Here is a 19625-nt window from a genome sequence, read left to right on the forward strand (position 1 = left end):
TATCAACTCTATCTCCTGCCCAATCAGCATCACAATACCCAACGATTTCTGTGCTCTTGTTGCATCCCATCCACACTCCTTGTCCTGGCGCCTCTCTTAGATATCTTAGTATCCTCTCAACCATGTTCCAATGGTGTATCTTGGGTGCTTGCATGTGCTGGCTCACTTGATTAACTGCAAAGCATATATCTGGTCTAGTGATAGTGAGATATATAAGCTTTCCCACCATCTTTCTATAGTGCTTCACCTCTCCATATGGCTTGTTATTAATCTCCCCCTCTCGCATCACTTTGTACCCATCTTCTAGTGGAGTTTTTGCAGCTCTTCCTCCTAGATCACCAGCCTCTTTCAGTAGATCCAATGCATACTTCCTTTGAGATAGAAATAGTCCTTCCTTGGATCGGCATATCTCAATGCCTAGAAAATATTTGAGCTCTCCCAAATCCTTGATATCAAAGGATGACTTGAGATATGTCTTGGTTGCAAGTATCCCCTCATTGTCACTGCCAGTGATGATGATATCATCCACATACACTAGGATCACAATGATTCCCCTCTTGCTGGTGAGTGTGAACAAGGTGTGATCAGCTTCTGACTTCACAAAGCCTCTCCCATTGAGTGTGGTGCTTAGCTTGTGATACCAGACTCTTGGTGATTGCTTCAGACCATAGATAGCTTTCTTCAATCTGAGAACATTGCCCGGCTTCACTAAATGTTCAAGACCAGGAGGTGGCTTCTGTAAACTTCATCTTCCAACTCTCCTTGTAAGAATGCATTCTTCACATCCATCTGCCATAGATCCCACTCTAAGTTGACTGCTAAGGATAGGACTATCCTTATGGTGTGTAGTTTTGCAACTGGCGCAAAAGTATCAAGGTAATCCTCTCCATAGGTTTGAGACATTTTTGGCAACTGAGTTAAGTTGAGGGTTTTCTCTGTTAGCTTCTGATTTTTCTGTTTGTGAGAATATTGTTGAGCATCTGTGATGATCTTATTCATGTTTTTTTTTTTTCAGGATCTGAACGGACGGCTTTTGACAGTAAACAAGGCAGCTACCAAAGGATCAGGTCCCAAACGCCAACCACGGGTATACGAACCTGCATTCAGAGTGTATGAAGGTAACTTCCGGTGGTAATTTTAATTTTTTTGGTTCTATTCTTTGAAGCAAAGCTTGGAGTAGAGAAACACAATCTCTGTGTTGTTAATAATACTACGAACATCTTATAAAGTGTTGTTATGTTTGGTCCTTCTGCAAACATAGGTTGAAGTAAAGATTCAAGTGTGATGTATATTGAGTTTCATTGTGCATTTTTACTTGTAATGAATTTTGAAATTTTTAAGAACCCTTAACTAAGAAACTCCCATTGGACCATTCAAAATGGAATTTTTTTTAACTAAAGTTCTTAGGTTACTTTTATTAATTAAAAAGTTACTAGGTGACGATCCGCGCCTTGCGCGGAGTGAAGCATTTTATAAAAATATATGTTACATACATATAAGAATGATTGTTCGGGTTTTATTCGGCTTTGGTTCAAATCTATTCTGTTTTCAAGTTTTCGGGATCAAAGATTTCATCCACATTCAGTGTTTATAAATTTCGATTGATTTGGTTCGGATCTTTGCGGATTCAATACCTGTTCAGATAACCCTTTTAAATTATTTTAAAATATCAAAAATTTCATTTTATAAATTAAATTTCTAAAAATCTACAAACAAAATAAAATTACATGTAAACTTGAATAACATATGTCATAATACCTAAACTTAGTATATATATATTGGTTTGGTTTGAATATTTGGATAGATAATAAATAGATATTGTAAGTAATTTTAGTATTTTGAGTATACTTAAATTTATCTATTTCTGCACATTTATTTTTGACCATTTGTATATATTTTAAGTATGCTGGACAACTTAAAAGTATCTTATATATATTTTGGATATTTTAATATACATTAAATCTAAAATAATTAATATATTTAGGTATATAAACATATTTCAGATATTTCGGTTACCCAAAATATTCCAGTTCGAATTGGTTTCGGTTCTCTAAATACCAAATTTTTTAACTTGTTCGGATATTTAATCAATTCCGGTTCAGATTTAATACTATCTTCGGATTGGGTTCGCTTTAATTTTTTTTATTAAGATTTTTTTTCTTGCATACATACGTATATGTACTTACATATAAAATGCATTTATTTCATACAAAGTGTATATATATATATATATATATATATATATATACACTTTGTATGAAATAAATGCATTTTATATGTAAGTATATATAAGATACTGTAAAAATTTGTAAAACTTTTAAGACACCTAATTAATTTCAAAGTGTATACCTAAATTTTGTGTACAGTCGGATATAAAATTTAAAATCCGGTATTATATATAATATTAATTTATAGTCGTTTTAAAATTGAAAATATAACATATAAAAATATAATTTTTTTATTATATGGTTAATGTGATTGTTTAATATATTTTAATAATATAAAATCAAACAAAATAGCTAAAATACAAAAGATGTTATCAAATATTTATTATTCATAATCATTGGTTGTCATATATACGTTAATCATATTAGTTAATTCCGTAGCTTTTATTTAAAGAAAGTAAATATTATTCTCCGTTAAGTTAACTCTCATTTATGCAATTGTTACTCTTATCGACATTATATCATATTATATCATATAATATTGTATTGAATGATTCTGTGGAGAAATAAAAATCGAATTGGACCTCCTTCTTTTTTTCAATTTCATTGTATGATGTCACATATAATTAACTGACAAATGAGTTTTTTTTTTTAATTACTACAAAATTGAGGTTACTATTTTTCAAATGTTCCTCCTTTAATATATAGGAGATGTATTAATCAAATATTATGATCGTAAAACAAATATTGAAAAGATTTCAATTAGCTGTGTGGTTATTTTATGTGCTAAGATTAACATATGTTTTATATAATTAACACTATTGATTATTCAAAATGTTTTACATAATATTGTAAATTAAAATAAAAAATGTTTAATATAAATTAGGTTAATCTTATTATAATATAAGTTCTCGGTTATATACCCATTAAAACAATATAAATTAATTAATATCCGAATAATAGCTTACGCCTAATTCAATTTAAAAGTCGTACAACTAACTTATTGAAAAAAAAATCATCTATTTTCCCCTCATGCATTTGTCGGCACCGATATTTTCCATTTTCTTGTCGACATAACTCTGTTCTTAAGATAACTAAACTCCATTATAAAAATGATGCATAACTCATTTTTTTCTAATACAAAGAATGGTCTAAGTATAAATATGTATTATAAAAACCAACTTTAAACTAAAAAGATGATAAAAAATATGTTAAAAGATCTTCAAGACTTCAGAATTCGATGATTGGAATCCTGCATGACATAAATTCAAATTATTAGGTAAAACCATTTTTTATATATACTACTCATATAAAATAACCAACTTATTAGAATAATCGCTTACTACGATTTGAAGAACTGAATCCCTCAGATGTCAATATCAAATGGAATTTCAGAAACACGTTTTAACTTTGTAACATAATTTAAGCAACCGATAAAGTGATATCAACAATAAATAGACAAACCAAACATTCTGAATATTAAATAGTACAAAAAGTATAAATTACATGCTCCCCACTCAAGTCGTTATATCCTTAGAACACATACAACAACATCTGCAGTAGTAGAATGCCATAATGCATTTAAATTATGGGCTAGGCTCCATAAGCAACACACTTTATATGAGTGTACCTGTTATATTTTGGAAAGTTATCTACCAATATAAACTGACCTCATATGCTCGTACTAAAAAGGGAAAATTGCCGAAACAGAACAAAAATTCAGCATGGTTGTCCCTATGGTATAAAACCATCATTTAGTTGTCCCTTAATATAATTTTTTCATAATCCCAAAAATAACCCTTGATTAATGTAATTAAATACATTTAACTAATAGATTTTTTTTTAAATTAACCAAAAACGTTTTAAAAAGGGAAAACAAAAATAAATTTTTATAGAAATTTTTAATAAAAATAAAATTGGTAAAATTTATAAAATAAAAATAATTTACAAAATTGTTTTAATAAAAAATTAAGAATTTTTTTTAAAAAACGTTTTAAATTTTTTTATTTTTTATAAAAAGTTTAAAACATTTTTGATAAAAATTTAATAAAGTAAAATTTGTAAACTTTATAAAAATAAAAATAAAAATTTACAAAAAGTTTTTAATAAAAACTTTATACAAAATATTTTACAAAGTTTTTATTTTATAAAAAGTTTAAAATGTTTGTAAACTTTTTAAATTTTATCAAACTTTTAATAAAAATAAAACTTTTTAAAATTTTTAATAAAAGTTTAATAAAATTAAACTTTTTAAACTTTATAGAAATAAAAATAAAACTTTACAAAAAATTTTTAGTAAAAAACTTTAAATAAACTTTATAAAAAACGTTCACAAAGTCTTTTTTTATAAAAAGCTTACAACGTTTCTAAATTTTTTAGTTTTATTAAACTTAAAAAAAATAGAAGAAGAGTTTGTGAAAATCATAAAGATAACCTATGGAGATATCATAGATTTATGAAGAAAAAAATGCAAAATCATTTTTCACAAGCAAAATCATTTTTTCACAAGCAAAATCATTTTTTCACAAGTAAAATCGAACCATAACACGTTTTAGGAAGTTAGAATATTTTTAGGAGATTTTTAGAATATTTCCTTAACTGAAACTTTCATTAATTTTCGCAAAAAAATCAGGTACTTTTATCCGTAGAAGGCGCTTTCTAAAAGTTTAGAACGATGACAAAAATCCTGAACACACTTTCTACTTTTAGTAGATGGAAGAGTACATTGTAGAAAACACATTCTCCGAAATTTAGAATACTTAATAAAAGTAGAAGATGCATCCAGACGAAAAGTAGATTGCTTTACGATTAGTAGAATACGCATTCCTCTTATTTAGAGATTTAGTGAACAGTAGAATGTGCGTTCTAAAAGAAGTAGATGAACATGTTTATTTTAGAAAATGTTTTCTACTATACCATTTTCCGTAGAAGATACATTCTATTTTTAGTAGAACGTATGTTCAAATTTTTATTTATCAACTTTTTGAAAAAAAGAAAAATACCAGCTTGTGTATATGAGTGTTTTATTAATTGTTTATATTTTTAATATTTTTTTATTCACAAAAATATTTATTTTATTAGTTTTCAGAAATACAAAGGGTAAAAAGGGGAAAAATTGGACAAAAAAGATTTATACCAAAGAGATAACACCCTTGTTTTTTTGTTCTCTATTGGCAATTTTCTCTATTAAAAATTAACATATGTACAAATAAAATTTAAACCCAAGATTTATCAAGGAGAACTCTGTCGAATATTAGAATATGATTGTAAATGTTAGTAGGTTCAGCTTTCTCATGAGCAATAAGATCTCCTACACACACCAACACTCCACATAGATTAACATAATCAAAAAATTTATATAAAAAAAACCTTTGCTATACATGTAATTTTAATAGATTAAAATGAACTGCATACGACTGAGAACCTTTGCTATAAATGTAATTTATAAGAAGTTCATTAATATATAAAAAAACTTACTTTCTCATCGACTAAGATCATGATAGAGTGATGATCTCTTACCACCAGCAGAATACTGTTTCCATTAACATATGATCTTCACCATAATCTTCCACATTGATTTGAATGGTTTCAAATCACACACAGCAGTAATCGCAGCCATTATAGTAGAATGAGTAAAATTTCTAAGGTTTCGAGTGTACTTGTGAAGTCTCACATCGGATATTCCTCCTACAGTGACTAAGATGAATGGGAGAAGCTTGTCTTTTATAGATTTACTAAACCTATTCGATGCACGCAGAATCTCTTCCCGTATAATGCCGAAATAAATATCATATATTTTTAGCTTGTCAATCACTCTTTGATATATATATTTCCGTAACATAAAAAACTTTGAAATATATGCCATTTAATATCATTAATTTAGCTTGCATCGAAAGACTGGACAATTAAATATTCACAAAACAAACATGGACAGTTTAATTCGGTACTCTTGATTGATTTTGGTTTAATATTCTTAACCATTATTTCATAATTTTCGTAAATCACAATACGTGTTCTCGTTTTCTCATAATGAAATCACCTACATGCATGAATATACAACAAAATCACAAAGACACGTTCTCGTCTTCGTTCGTCTTTGACAAACATGTGTAACCCAATATAAAATGGACCAGGGTCTTCTCTGACATTCGTTAAGCTTTCTAGTGTGTTTAAGAGATCGTTATGTCGCTCTATACGGAAATTCATATAGCTTTGTTGCTGAACCGATTCTTTATAGAAATTAACGCATATAGACCTCTTCTTGGTATAGTTTGATTCTTTAGACAATGAACTAACAGATATTGCTGCTCTCGTTAGATACTCATCAACTTCTTATGAACATATATTCTCCTCAAAAAGCTGGCTTATATATTCACTATTACATTCGCATCTCATTAGATTATGAAAACTTCGCATCTTCGCTACTGATCAAACTGTTATGAAAATTGATGCTTCTCATCGATTGGCCTCTATCAAATCATTTGATGAACATATACGCTTATCAAAAATTGGCTTCTATAATCCTCTTTACATTCGACTTTCTTTAGATTTTCAAATCTTGGCAACTTCGCTACTCAAGAAACATGTTATGAACATTGATGCTTCTAATCTTTTGACTTCTATCTGATAGAACCGTATTTTATAAACTACGGATTACTGAATATTGTAAAAAATAAAAATGATAATACTATACCAAAGAGTAAGAAAATGATGATACAACTGCAGAGGCGAGATATTATCTCTTTCCTTAACTCAAAATACGTCCCGTAGTGCGACGGTTCGATAACGTAATGAGTCCCAGGATACAACTGCAAACAATCTTCTGAATTTGCGTCACTCTATCAGAAGCCTGGCGAAACTGGTTTTGTGTTGCACTCTCAGACACAAGAAATAAAAAATACTAACATGACTATTCAATATAGGAGATTGTGGTTTTTCTTTTGGTATTTGATGTGTGTTTTTCTATCATGCTAACAAGCCATTTATATAGAAAAATAATGAGAAGCACAAGTTTCATTTTCAACATAAAAATAAAACCTCCATGGTGCACTAATGGAGACTTTATTTCTTGTCATTATTATGTGAATTCATTTCACATTTTGACCAAGAAAATAAAGAGTATAATTATTATTATTTGACTCATTCAAACAAAATAATATACTTTAAATGGATTTCTTTTTTTTTATATTTTATCAATATAAAAGATCACATATATTTGGTTTATAAGATTAAGTTAATGAACATGAAGTCCAACTAACAAATCAAAACCCAAATCCAAATATCTAATGTGTATATTTGTAACTTTATACAAGTTTCTCAAATCACACACATTAGACCCCCATTTCTCATTCACACTAACTCTATTTTTAGCATATGAATACATTGCTAAAAAAATAGTTCCAACAATCCCCCACATGAATAGAAATCCTTCTAAACACTAGACGACTCGACAGACTTGACTTCCTAGACAAGACTCGACAAGACTCAACAAGACTCAACTAAGGACTGTTGAGAGTACAAACGAGAAATTCACTGCATGATGAGATGGTAGCAATTTTTCAGCCTTGAACCAGTCATTGTTAATAGCTATCGGATTTACTCGGCCAGGAGGTGGCCATGATGTCTTGAACCTCCCGGGCTTTGGTGTAAACCTAGACAATAGCCAAAACACAGTTTCATTCTCTCACAAAACTAATTTCTCTATTGTGTTCATTTTGGCCGTGAACATTCCTAGTAATCATGAGTGAACTTTAGAGAATATAGCCATTTTATTCTCCTAGAAACGGCCCCATTTCACACCCACAAGGTGATTTGCCATTAGTTTTGTTTAGAGGAGTATCATGTACTACTCCATTCAAATTTCAAAACAATTGGCACAAATCATTAAAAGCAAATGCTTATCCTCTATTCCTTACATGTAGCACTGTTTAATCATCCTAGGAACTGGGTATAGACCGAAGTCTTACAGTGCTTTGGGCAGATTTAGTTTGACTTAGTTGTCTCCTTGAACCTATTTCTTGGGATCTCCAATCTGATAAGTAGAGTTACCGCCAAACCTCATCTTAGTTCATAGGCTAAACCCATTCCTCTTGATGATATTACAATTTGATCTCATGACACACCTTTAATAACAGGATCCTAGGTTGTCATCACAGTGAACATAATCTCTTGAGATTAGTCGAGATCAATTGTGTAATGATTTTTGTCATCTTTTTTTTTTCCAAGATACAATCAACCATTATACATAAAACTTAGTGCATAACACTAGTTTTTTTTAATCATATTTTGATAACTATCACAAAGTTCATTTGGCCTCTTGCCAATTACTTAATATGGTAAGCAAAGCTTCCCCCACATTTCTTGAGATAGTTCAAAAACATACATATTTACATTTAACATCTCTTAAGAGCTTAGAAGATTAATCTACAACTCCTTTAGATTTAAATGAATAATAAAAACAATTTCGAATATTGTTACAATTTTCTTTAGAATGTATTTCATTCTCAGAAAATCACTTTTTAGATACAACTATTTTCATAGTTCTCTCAAGTTGATTTATAAATCTAACTTGTATATCTTTGTTTTTTTTCAAAATATATTTTTGCTTTATAGCAAATATACATATCACTATGTGACATTATTTGTACCATCAAAACCACCATTCTATATGGTTATTTTCAACCATATTGACTTTAGAAACTACAATACATATGTCAGTTTCAGTTATATTGGTCTAAAAATTCTCATTGGTTTTGCATGGTCAACCTTTTTTAAAAAGGTGCATTTAAGCATTAATGAAATACAAATGTTTTGATCAATATCAACAAACATTTTATTTCTTATGGCAAATGATTTATATGTGGCAGATCTCTCCCAAACTTAATTTGGGGCGTCGACTCACAAAATTCATTTCCATCCATACAACTTGATCTCAAAAGATCAAAATGTTATTTATGACTATGGTTTCACCATATTTTTGAAACTTGAATCAGTTTTTTTTTTCTCATGGTCATCCATGCTTAATAACTCAATTAAGTTATCCCAAAATCTGAAAAAGAAATCAAAAACGTTAAACCATTCTTGATAATTAAAGCAAAATAATTATCATTTACCCAGTCAAAGCAACCATTAACCAAGTAAAAAAAAGTTTACCAAACGTTACAAAATCTATATTAGCTTTATGAAAGCTAAAAGACAATGAATCCTGCAATTCACAAGCAAGCATAAAAAATGCAGAAAATGATTTATAATGAAAATTTCCACAAATCCTGCAAAACAGATAATGTAAGCGAGAATAACGAGATACTTCAAGCAGCACAGAAAAATATATTAAATCATGGACGATGACAATCTGATGGAAAAAAAAATTGATCTCCATCAATATATTTCTCCAATTCAGATTCCATTCCGGCATCTTTAACCTGTCCTTACAAAAAAAATACTTTTACAATAATCAGTCCGGTTAGTGCAAAGCAATAAACGGATATTTTGAGTTAAGACTGATAGAACCGTATTTTATAAACTACGGATTACTGAATATTGTAAAAAATAAAAATGATAATACTATACCAAAGAGTAAGAAAATGATGATACAACTGCAGAGGCGAGATATTATCTCTTTCCTTAACTCAAAATACGTCCCGTAGTGCGACGGTTCGATAACGTAATGAGTCCCAGGATACAACTGCAAACAATCTTCTGAATTTGCGTCACTCTATCAGAAGCCTGGCGAAACTGGTTTTGTGTTGCACTCTCAGACACAAGAAATAAAATATACTAACATGACTATTCAATATAGGAGATTGTGGTTTTTCTTTTGGTATTTGATGTGTGTTTTTCTATCATGCTAACAAGCCATTTATATAGAAAAATAATGAGAAGCACAAGTTTCATTTTCAACATAAAAATGAAACCTCCATGGTGCACTAATGGAGACTTTATTTCTTGTCATTATTATGTGAATTCATTTCACATTTTGACCAAAAAAATAAAGAGTATAATTATTATTATTTGACTCATTCAAACAAAATAATATACTTTAAATGGATTTCTTTTTTATATTTTATCAATATAAAAGATCACATATATTTGGTTTATAAGATTAAGTTAATGAACATGAAGTCCAACTAACAAATCAAAACCCAAATCCAAATATCTAATGTGTATATTTGTAACTTTATGCAAGTTTCTCAAATCACACACATTAGACCCCCATTTCTCATTCACACTAACTCTATTTTTAGCATATGAATACATTGCTAAAAAAATAGTTCCAACACTATCAAGGCGATATGTTCTGCCACATTGATACTCTTCATTTGTTTTTTGTTTCAGATTCAATACAGGTTTCGCTAAGCCGTTCCGGAGTGTAATGAGCAACATTAGTGTCATCTCCAAAGCTGTAGCGTTCTGGTTTTAGTTCGAAAAATATCAGTTTGTTATGTAATGTAGTTTACGTGATTTGTTTAAGAAGATTTTTAAAGAATGTAATGTTTGCATTAAATTTATAATTTTTGTGACAAACGTTCTCTGCATGACACGTATGCAATTTTTAAAATAAAAGCTTCTCAGGAAGCCACGTCAGACACGTCGCCAATTCAGTTAAGGAAACTCTTAAAAATGCTTCTCATTTAATATTAAAAAGTTATTAAGAAACCCATTAAGGGTGATAGGGATAATCATGCTCTTATATGCTTTGCTACAAAAATATGGAAATATTTTATGTCCAAATTTCATATCACAAATCATCCTAGATTATATCAACAAATTTAAAATCTAACCAAAAAGATGAGAAAATCAGAGATTGTATGCTATGCACTAGTTATATTTATTATGATAAAAAGTATAAACCAAAAATACTTTTATGTTGTAAATTAGTTTTTCTGCCTCAATTTAAACTTCATTCACATAAAGCAAGGAGAAAAAAGAAAAGAGATTTGTTAGTTTTTGTGTCTTAGCTTAAATATATACTATATTTTGACCCGCACATCCGTGCGGATATATATTTCAAAAATATATTGCTATTTATTTTTCATGTCAATATTAAAGCTGGGTAAAAATTTCAAATCTGAAGAACCGAACCGATCACGATCTGAAAGAGTAACACCAAACCCGAACCAAAGTTGAATAAATATCCAACTTATTCAAATTTTGATATTTAGACAACCGAAACTATAACCAATTCGAACCGAAATATTTTGGATATCAAAAATGTATCTGAAAAGGATTTATATACTTATATATATATTAATTGTTTTTAGTTTTAATGTATATAAAACATCAAGAATATATATGATACTTTAGGTTGGTTTAAATACTTGAAAATATATAAAATAGTCAAATATAAATATCTAACATTGTGGAAGTACACTGAAAACACCAAAAATATTTAAAATAATTATTGATTTTTGATCCAAAATTTAAACCAAACCAATTTATATGTTAAGTTTAGGTATTCTCACATATGTTATTCAGATTTATATACAATATATTATTTTATTCATAGATTTTAAGAAATTCAAAATATATATGAATTTTAAAAAATAATTTAAATGGGTTATCCGAACCCGAACTAAACCCGTAAAGATCCGAATATAATTTGAACTGAAATTTAGAAATATCTGAATGGAGCTGAAATCTTAAACCCCTGAAACTCAAAACTCAAATAGGTCTGAAACGAACCTAAATGGATACCTGAATGCCCAGCCCTAGTCATAATTCGAACTGAAATTTAGAAATATATGAATGGGGCTGAAATCTTTGCTCCCGAAAACCCGAAACCCAAATAGATCCGAAACGAACCGAAATTGATACCTGAACACCCAGCCCTAGTCACTATTATGTATCATATATATGTCATCATATAATTAATTTTATTGGTCCATTAGATAAATAATCATATAATTAATAGTATTTTATATGTAACATCTTAAAATAATCACATATATTATATTCTTAAAGTTTAATGTGAAATATAAAAACCATAATCTAAGTTGGTATATGAAATTAATTTTTTTGTTGTATTTTTCTATATATTGAAAAAATTAATAATGGTTATTGGAAAATATTTTAGTAAAAATAAATTATGCATATTTTAAATAATTTTTTGATATAAATCAACTTTAAATTATTATTTTGATTTGAAATATGTATATAAAATTTAAATTTTATTTTATGATTATTTAGACAAAACAATGTTTTTAGTTAATTAGATTAGTCCATTTTGTATATTTTAAAACTGATATAATGAATTTCCAATTTTTATTAATAACATAAGCCATTACTTTTTTCTTCTTGACATAATTTTATCCATGTTTCAAAAATTTAATTTCTTGCATTAGTTTTCTATGAATTTACTAATTTTATGATTTTTTTTTTTGAAAATTGAACTCTTGAAATTTTTATATTTGACTAAACTAAATAAAGTAATAATACTGTTTTTAAAAAATTATTTTATATAATATACTATTTAAATTTCAGTTTGTGTTTTTATTTTGACCATAAAAATTGTAAATATAGTTACAGAATTGTAAATAAAAAAAATATAGAAAGAAGGTTGTTTAATTTATTGTAAAAACAATGGCTAAATGTTTAAATAAAAAAATATTAAATATGTTATTCATGTTTCTAAACAATTCTCATTTGTTATTAATTTATTAAAAATATAATTGCTAAATGTGGAAATAAAAGAAAGCACACATCTTTACTACCCATGTTTTCAAACATATATCATTTATTCTACTATCCTTGTTTCCAAACAATTCAATTGTGTACTTGAACTTTAATAATATAAAACTAGATTTTGATCCACGCTTTAAAAGCGTGTGTATATTTTTATTTTAATAAAATTTAATTAAAATTGTAATTTTGATTAGACAATAAATAATTTTAAAGTTTTCTATTTTTGTTTAAAAAATTGTTCTATTATAATAATTGATTTTCAAGCGTGTTTTCATATCCTATCCATACCTATGAGTTAACCGATAAATCCAGTGATATGTATATAATTAAGTTCAATTTAATAAAAAGAATTATAATTATAATCTTAGAAAACCTGGTAAAATTTTTAAAAAATCATCTATTAACCTGAGATCCAAAATGAGACGATCCGCTGAAAACCAAAAAAAAAAAATTTTTGAAATGCTTATTAAATTATTCATACTTCTTAAGATTATATAAAATTGAAAAAGTAACTATATATTTAGACCTTAATGAAATTTGTATTATGTTATTTGAAGAAAATAAAACAATGGTGATAGGAAACTTTATGAAAATATGATTTTTTTTTTTACTATGATAAGTTTGTATTTTTATTTATGTTTAGATCTAAAACTTAATTTTAAGATAATTTTAAAAAATTGAACACTCAAAATTGACATATTGTTATTATGTAAAAAATGGCATAATAATTTTTTTTTTAGTTTGCATGTATATATTTATATCTGATCTTTAAATAATATTATAGATGAAAAATGATATTCAAATTAAATGGAAAGTATATACTGAATAAAAATTAAAATTATTATCATTCACAAAATATGGAAAGTATTAATTACCAAAGTTATAGAGAATATTTTATTTTTAGTTTAAATTAAATTCTAATAAAAAGACTTGTAAATATAATGAAAGACAGAGGCAGAATTATAAAATTTTAAAATATGATATATATTTTATCAAAAGCTTAAATATAAAAAAAAAAAGGCTCTCTCTCTTCCGGAAAGAATACAACTGAAATATAACAAAAGAGAATCGTTAGGGTTTCGTTTGGATCAAAGAAGAAGAAGAAGAAGGCATGGAAGAAGCGTTGAGGAACGCTTCAGCAATAGGTGACCAGCGTCAGAAGATCGAACAGTACAAACTCATCCTCTCCTCTGTTCTCACTTCCAACGACCTTCTCCAGGCGAAGCGCTTCATCGAGCACAGTAAGCGAGCGGAATGACTCTGCATCGATCGATTTCCGTCGCAAATTGATTCACTAAAAAACAATCCAAATATATTTGTTTTGCAGTAATATCGGATGACGTGGCTTTGGTGGTTTCGAGGCAGCTTTTGCAGTCTTTCGCACAAGAGCTGGGGAGATTGGAAGCAGAGACTCAGAAGGAGATTGCGCTCTTTACACTCACCCACATTCACCCCAGAGTTGTTTCCTTCGAGGAACAGGTTTTCGATTTTTTCTTTTTCTTTTTTTTTAATTTAATTTAGAGATAGAGAGATAATGTAACATTGGTGTTGCTTGACAATGAATCTCCTTGTAGGCACTTGTTATCAGAGAAAAACTTGCGGCTTTGTATGAATCAGAGCAGCAATGGTCAAAGGCTGCTCAGATGTTGAGTGGCATTGACCTCGACTCTGGAATGAGGTATTATTATGAGATAACCAGCTAAAATTCTAGCTTCTTGAGTCTGCTTATTATTGTCATTATTCATCAGGGCTGTTGACGAAAACTTCAAGCTCTCCAAGTGTATCCAAATTGCTCGTTTGTATCTCGAGGATGATGATGCTGTAAATGCAGAGACTTATATTAATAAAGCTTCTTTCTTAGTGAGCAGCAGTCAGAATGAAGTTTTGAATTTGCAATACAAGGTCTGTTGACCTCCTTCAACTAAGATTTTATGTCCTCTATCTTTTTTTTTAATATATAATAATAATATCCTTTTCAGGTTTGCTATGCTAGAATTTTGGATATGAAAAGAAAGTTCTTAGAGGCTGCACTTCGGTATTACGGCATTTCTCAGATTGAACAACGACACATAGGTGATGAGTAAGTAACTCTCCTCTTCTTCTTCCCCCTGCTACAACTTTTTTTCTGAAACGTGTTTCCTGGTATTTTCCAGAGAGATTGATGAGAATGCATTAGAGCAAGCCTTATCTGCTGCTGTCACATGCACCATATTAGCTGGAGCCGGCCCTCAACGTTCTCGTGTTCTTGCTACTTTATATAAAGTATAAGTAAACTCCTTGTCGACTATTTATTGATATGATAAAGTCATTTTTCTTACTTGCTTTCCTTCTTAATATCTCCTTATCAAACAGGATGAGCGTTGCTCCAAGCTGAAGATTTATCCCATCCTGCAGAAGGTTCTATCCATTGTTTCCTTCTATCAGACAAACATGCAGTTGGACATATAATATCCTTCACCATAGCCTATAGAAACACATGCTCAACATCAGATTTCCGTGTATTTTTTCTAGGTGTATCTGGAAAGGATTTTAAGGAAACCAGAGATTGATGCTTTTGCCGAAGAACTAAGGCCACATCAGGTCTGGACTCTGACTAAGATTCGGAAGTACTGTATCATTTAAGTTGCTAGGTTCATAACACGCTCTTGGTTTTCAACAGAAAGCATCTTTGCCTGACAAATCCACTGTTCTTGACCGTGCCATGATTGAGCATAACCTTTTAAGTGCAAGCAAACTGTACACTAACATAAGGTAAATAAGATTATATATAGAATCAGTATCTTTTACCGTTGCTTTTTGTTTCTGAGACTCCCTTGATTCTGTAAATTCATTTCTTTGTTTGTATCTTAGGTTTGATGAATTGGGAACTCTGCTGGGGATTGACCCAAGCAAGGTATTATTCGAAATCAATAGGTGAAATCCTATTTTATCCTTTTGTTTGTCCTGTGTTTAATGGCATACGTTTTCTTTCTGAAGGCGGAGAAGATAGCATCTAATATGATTTGCCAAGACAGAATGAGAGGTTCCATCGATCAGGTTAGCAATTTGTCAGTTTATTAATGCGAGCCCATCCCTGAGAGAGAGAGTTCTTGTTAGTGTTCATTATCAAGAAGATTCTTACTTGAGTTTTGATCTGTTCAGGAGGAGGCTGTGATACATTTTGAAGATGACATTGAGGAACTACAACAATGGGATCATCAGGTTCACTCTTTCTTCTGTTTCTCTCTCTTAACAGATATTTATGTTATTTTCTTAATGACTGAAAAGTGGAAGCTGTGTGCAGATATCGGGAGTATGCCAAGCTCTCAACGATATTCTGGATGGCATGGCGAAGAAAGGCTTGCCGGTTCCTGTCTGATTGGTTCCACCAAGTCGTGAGACTCGTCTTTTGACGATTTACTTAAATATTAGCCGATGAGCGCATTGGTGTGTTTTGGGGACAGTCAGTTTTCATTTGCTCTTTTTTTTGCAAATTCATGTTTATGCCTTTGTTAATTTTGACTGAGAGAAAAAAGATTGGGCATCGGAGGAGGATATTATTAAGAAACATTGTCAGATTTTCGTTAAAGATAAAAACACAAAATTGATTGTTTAAGAAATACTAAAATACTCCAGCTAATTTCCACTAAGCTTTTTAATGTTAAATTTTTTTTGCTACCCAATTTAATATTCTAATTAATTATATTGTTCATTTTAGTATACAAACTTTTAAAACTGTGTCCATTTTAATGTTTGAACTTTATTTATTTTAATTAAAAATACTAATAAGTGTCTACCAAAATTTAAAAAAAAATCTCTAAAATTTTAAAAATAATTTCAGAAATTTCTAATTTTTATTTTAAGATTTAGGAATGAAGGTAATAAATTAGGGATAAAATTTTTAAATTTTTATTTTTTTAAATTAAATTTTGTAGGAAAACAAACTAAACTCAATACTTAAAGCTTAAAATTTTTATTTCAAAATTTAAGACTATACACAGTTTAGTTACTTTTTTCTCAAACAGAAAATAAAATTAAAACTTTCTTAGATGTTTTGTAAATTTTAGAATTTTTTAAAATTTTATTTGAAACTTATTAGTTTAGATATTAAAATGGGTTTAGCTTGAATAGTTTGTATATTAAAATAAATTAAAAATTTAACGAAATTTAGTTGGAGTGTTTTTATTAAATTTTCTTTCGTGTTTATGAATCTGATGACTTCGAAAAAGGGATTTATATCTAAGAATTTCTTAAGACCATTCATCAAAACCCTCCTTAGTTATAACCTGCTTGTTAATCCAAATTCTTTGTTATCAGATTCAGTATCTTTATTTTTCATATAGATTGTTTTTCGAGTTCTTATTTTTTTTCAAGTATAGTATTATTTTACGATGCGACTAAAATTTTTCGGAAACCCTTAGAAGTTCAAAACTCTTAAGAGTTTTCCTTTCTTAAAAGCCCCACTCATTAAATTGGGAAATTTTGGGAAAAAAGAACAAGTAAACCAAACTATTATCCCCTTAGAACATAATCAAATTTTGTCACCTTTTGACTTTTATTACCCTTCTTGTAAATAAAAATTCATATCAATATATTTACAATGCAAAAATTTTTGGAAAAATATAAAACATGAAGTAGTCAAGCATATATAAAAAATATTTTTAGATTTAAAAAATATGTGCAATGGTAACTTTAAAAATGGGCTAAATGTGTTAGAATATCAGATCTACCATCTACGGCGACTTAGAATATGCAATCTACGTAAGATACAATGATCTACCATATGTAGAATGCGCAATACACCGAAAACATATCCATCTAGTAAGGAAGAATATCGAATCTATCTAAAAGGTATACATCTAGTATAGAAGAATGTGGAATCTGCAGCTCCTTCTATGTTCTGTATTTTTGGTAGATGACAAGAGATACCAAATATTCTAATATTTGTCTTCACAGAATATACATTCTACGTTGTTTTTTTTATCTATAATTTCAGTATTTCCTATCTTCAACTTAATCTCTTTTCTGTTTTGGTAGAATAGTTCTACTAAATTTTTTAACAAAATCCGAAAATCTAGGAAAAACGGTTAGAAAATATTCTCTAAATCTCTTAAATTTTTTTATTTCCTTTTTTAAATAATATTGACAAATTGTGAGTCTCCTTCGTTACTTGCACGATTTTGGATTGTGCATCTTGGGTAGTCTTCTTTTCTTAGTTGTTCCAAGCTTTTGTCAATCTAACAAAAGATGATGCACATCTACGCTTCTTCAGGTTTGTGGAAATCGTCCAAAAGAAGTGGATGGAAATTTCTTGTTGATGAAAAAAAGGAGATAGATTATTTATTTCGGACACAAGCAAAATTTTTGACAACGTAAGAATTATGGTTTGTGAGTACTTTGAAATCGATGTAAACATGGTCAATATCGAGCTGAGTTACTTATCCTCTGAGTCACAAACTTTCTATGACTGATGAGCTAACAAGACGGTCTCTCTCTATCTCAACACAATCTACTCGTTTTCTACTCGTGCGTTCGTTTTCTTAACCAAATAACCATTGTGATAAGAAACAAAAAGGACCAAGTTTCTTCATTAAGCTGCTTTAAATTGGACAAGACGGTGATTGTACAAAGTTTATTTCGAACTCTTAACTATCTCTAAACTCTCCGAAAGCAGCACGAAGACACTCTGACTCAGATCAGTAACAAGTTAATGGTAAATAGTACATGTCGTAGCAAATGGTTAGGAGTTGTGGAGAACAGTTTTTGGAGATTATGATTGTGGTGTTCCTGAATAAGAAAAACTGCAAAGGGAAGTTTTCTTTAATAGAACCAAATTTGTGGACAATACAGAAAGAGAATCATAATTATATATAAAAAAAAGTCGAAGACATAGTAGCATTGTTTAATAGAAATATAGTAGTAATCAGATATTGTGATGATGAGTTCTAAGGTCTCCGACCAACTAAGACGGCCGGAGAAGAAGGTGTTGATGGCGAAACTTAATTGCCTCTTCGTTGGAGAGAAAGAAGAGTCGGAGTCGACGACGTGTTCTAAATTTTTACTTTCTGCTTTTTTTTTTACTTTTTAGATAGTAAAAAAGTAAAAACAATATTAGTAAATGATATTTACTTTTTAATAATTGTATTTAGAAATTCATAGAAAAGGCTAAACGGGATTTGCATTATTGTTTATACTATAGGGACAAAGATTTTGATTTTTATACTAAGGGGACAAACTAGTAGTTGTTTTGTTCTTTATTTCTAAATTTCTCAAAAATTTATAAACAAACAGTTTAGTCTGATGACATGCAATGAAGTGGGATATGACTCAATAATTAATAATATTTCATCTGATGTGGTAGCTGTATCAGCATCCAATTCACCTTTTGATCTTGTCGAAGGAGAAGCCATTCGGGAGGTCATGTATAGTGCCGTTTTGACCAAAAAAATGTATAGTGCCGTGAATGATCAGCAGATTTGGGAAAGTTCCAAACAACACGAAGCTACACACTTAATAAAAATATTAATCAAGTACAAATAGGTTGAATAAACATATTCAATTTTCTAATTACAGAATCATTATAAATGTACCTATATGAAATAGGTTAAAAGATATACTATCATATTTCATTTTTTTGGTAAAAATGTAAATATATTATTACGAGGTTTTTTAATTTTTGACTAACATATTAACAAGAAGCAGAAAAAAAACAAAATCTAAACAGAAGCTTAATCTAGCCTAAACCGGAACACGACATAACACACCAAAACATCAATCCAGAAGCACGGCCAATACGGTATC

The 19625-nt window shown here is 29.2% G+C and overlaps 1 protein-coding gene across 1 annotated transcript; it reads left to right on the plus strand.

Annotated features, from left to right (window-relative positions):
- The first annotated feature begins 13863 nt into the window (after positions 1-13863).
- Positions 13864-16452, plus strand: LOC108808091 (COP9 signalosome complex subunit 4). The gene is made up of 13 exons (XM_056989314.1): positions 13864-14086; positions 14173-14324; positions 14420-14523; positions 14594-14747; positions 14825-14925; positions 14999-15107; positions 15198-15242; positions 15357-15425; positions 15505-15596; positions 15696-15738; positions 15822-15881; positions 15987-16046; positions 16129-16452. The coding sequence occupies exons 1-13, from the start codon at positions 13957-13959 to the stop codon at positions 16201-16203; spliced, it is 1194 nt and encodes a 397-aa protein (XP_056845294.1). The 5' UTR covers positions 13864-13956; the 3' UTR covers positions 16204-16452.
- Positions 16453-19625: the final 3173 nt, after the last annotated feature.

The sequence above is a fragment of the Raphanus sativus genome, chromosome 6, assembly GCF_000801105.2.
Source record: "Raphanus sativus cultivar WK10039 chromosome 6, ASM80110v3, whole genome shotgun sequence".
Lineage (NCBI taxonomy): Eukaryota > Viridiplantae > Streptophyta > Magnoliopsida > Brassicales > Brassicaceae > Raphanus > Raphanus sativus.

Bases quoted from the DNA above. Each gene is read 5' to 3' on its own strand.
- LOC108808091 (XM_056989314.1), top strand. From the start codon at position 13,957: ATGGAAGAAGCGTTGAGGAACGCTTCAGCAATAGGTGACCAGCGTCAG. The intron at 15,108-15,197 runs GTATAAGTAAAC...CTTATCAAACAG, and splicing joins TTCTTGCTACTTTATATAAA to GATGAGCGTTGCTCCAAGCT. The intron at 16,047-16,128 runs GTTCACTCTTTC...AGCTGTGTGCAG, and splicing joins TACAACAATGGGATCATCAG to ATATCGGGAGTATGCCAAGC.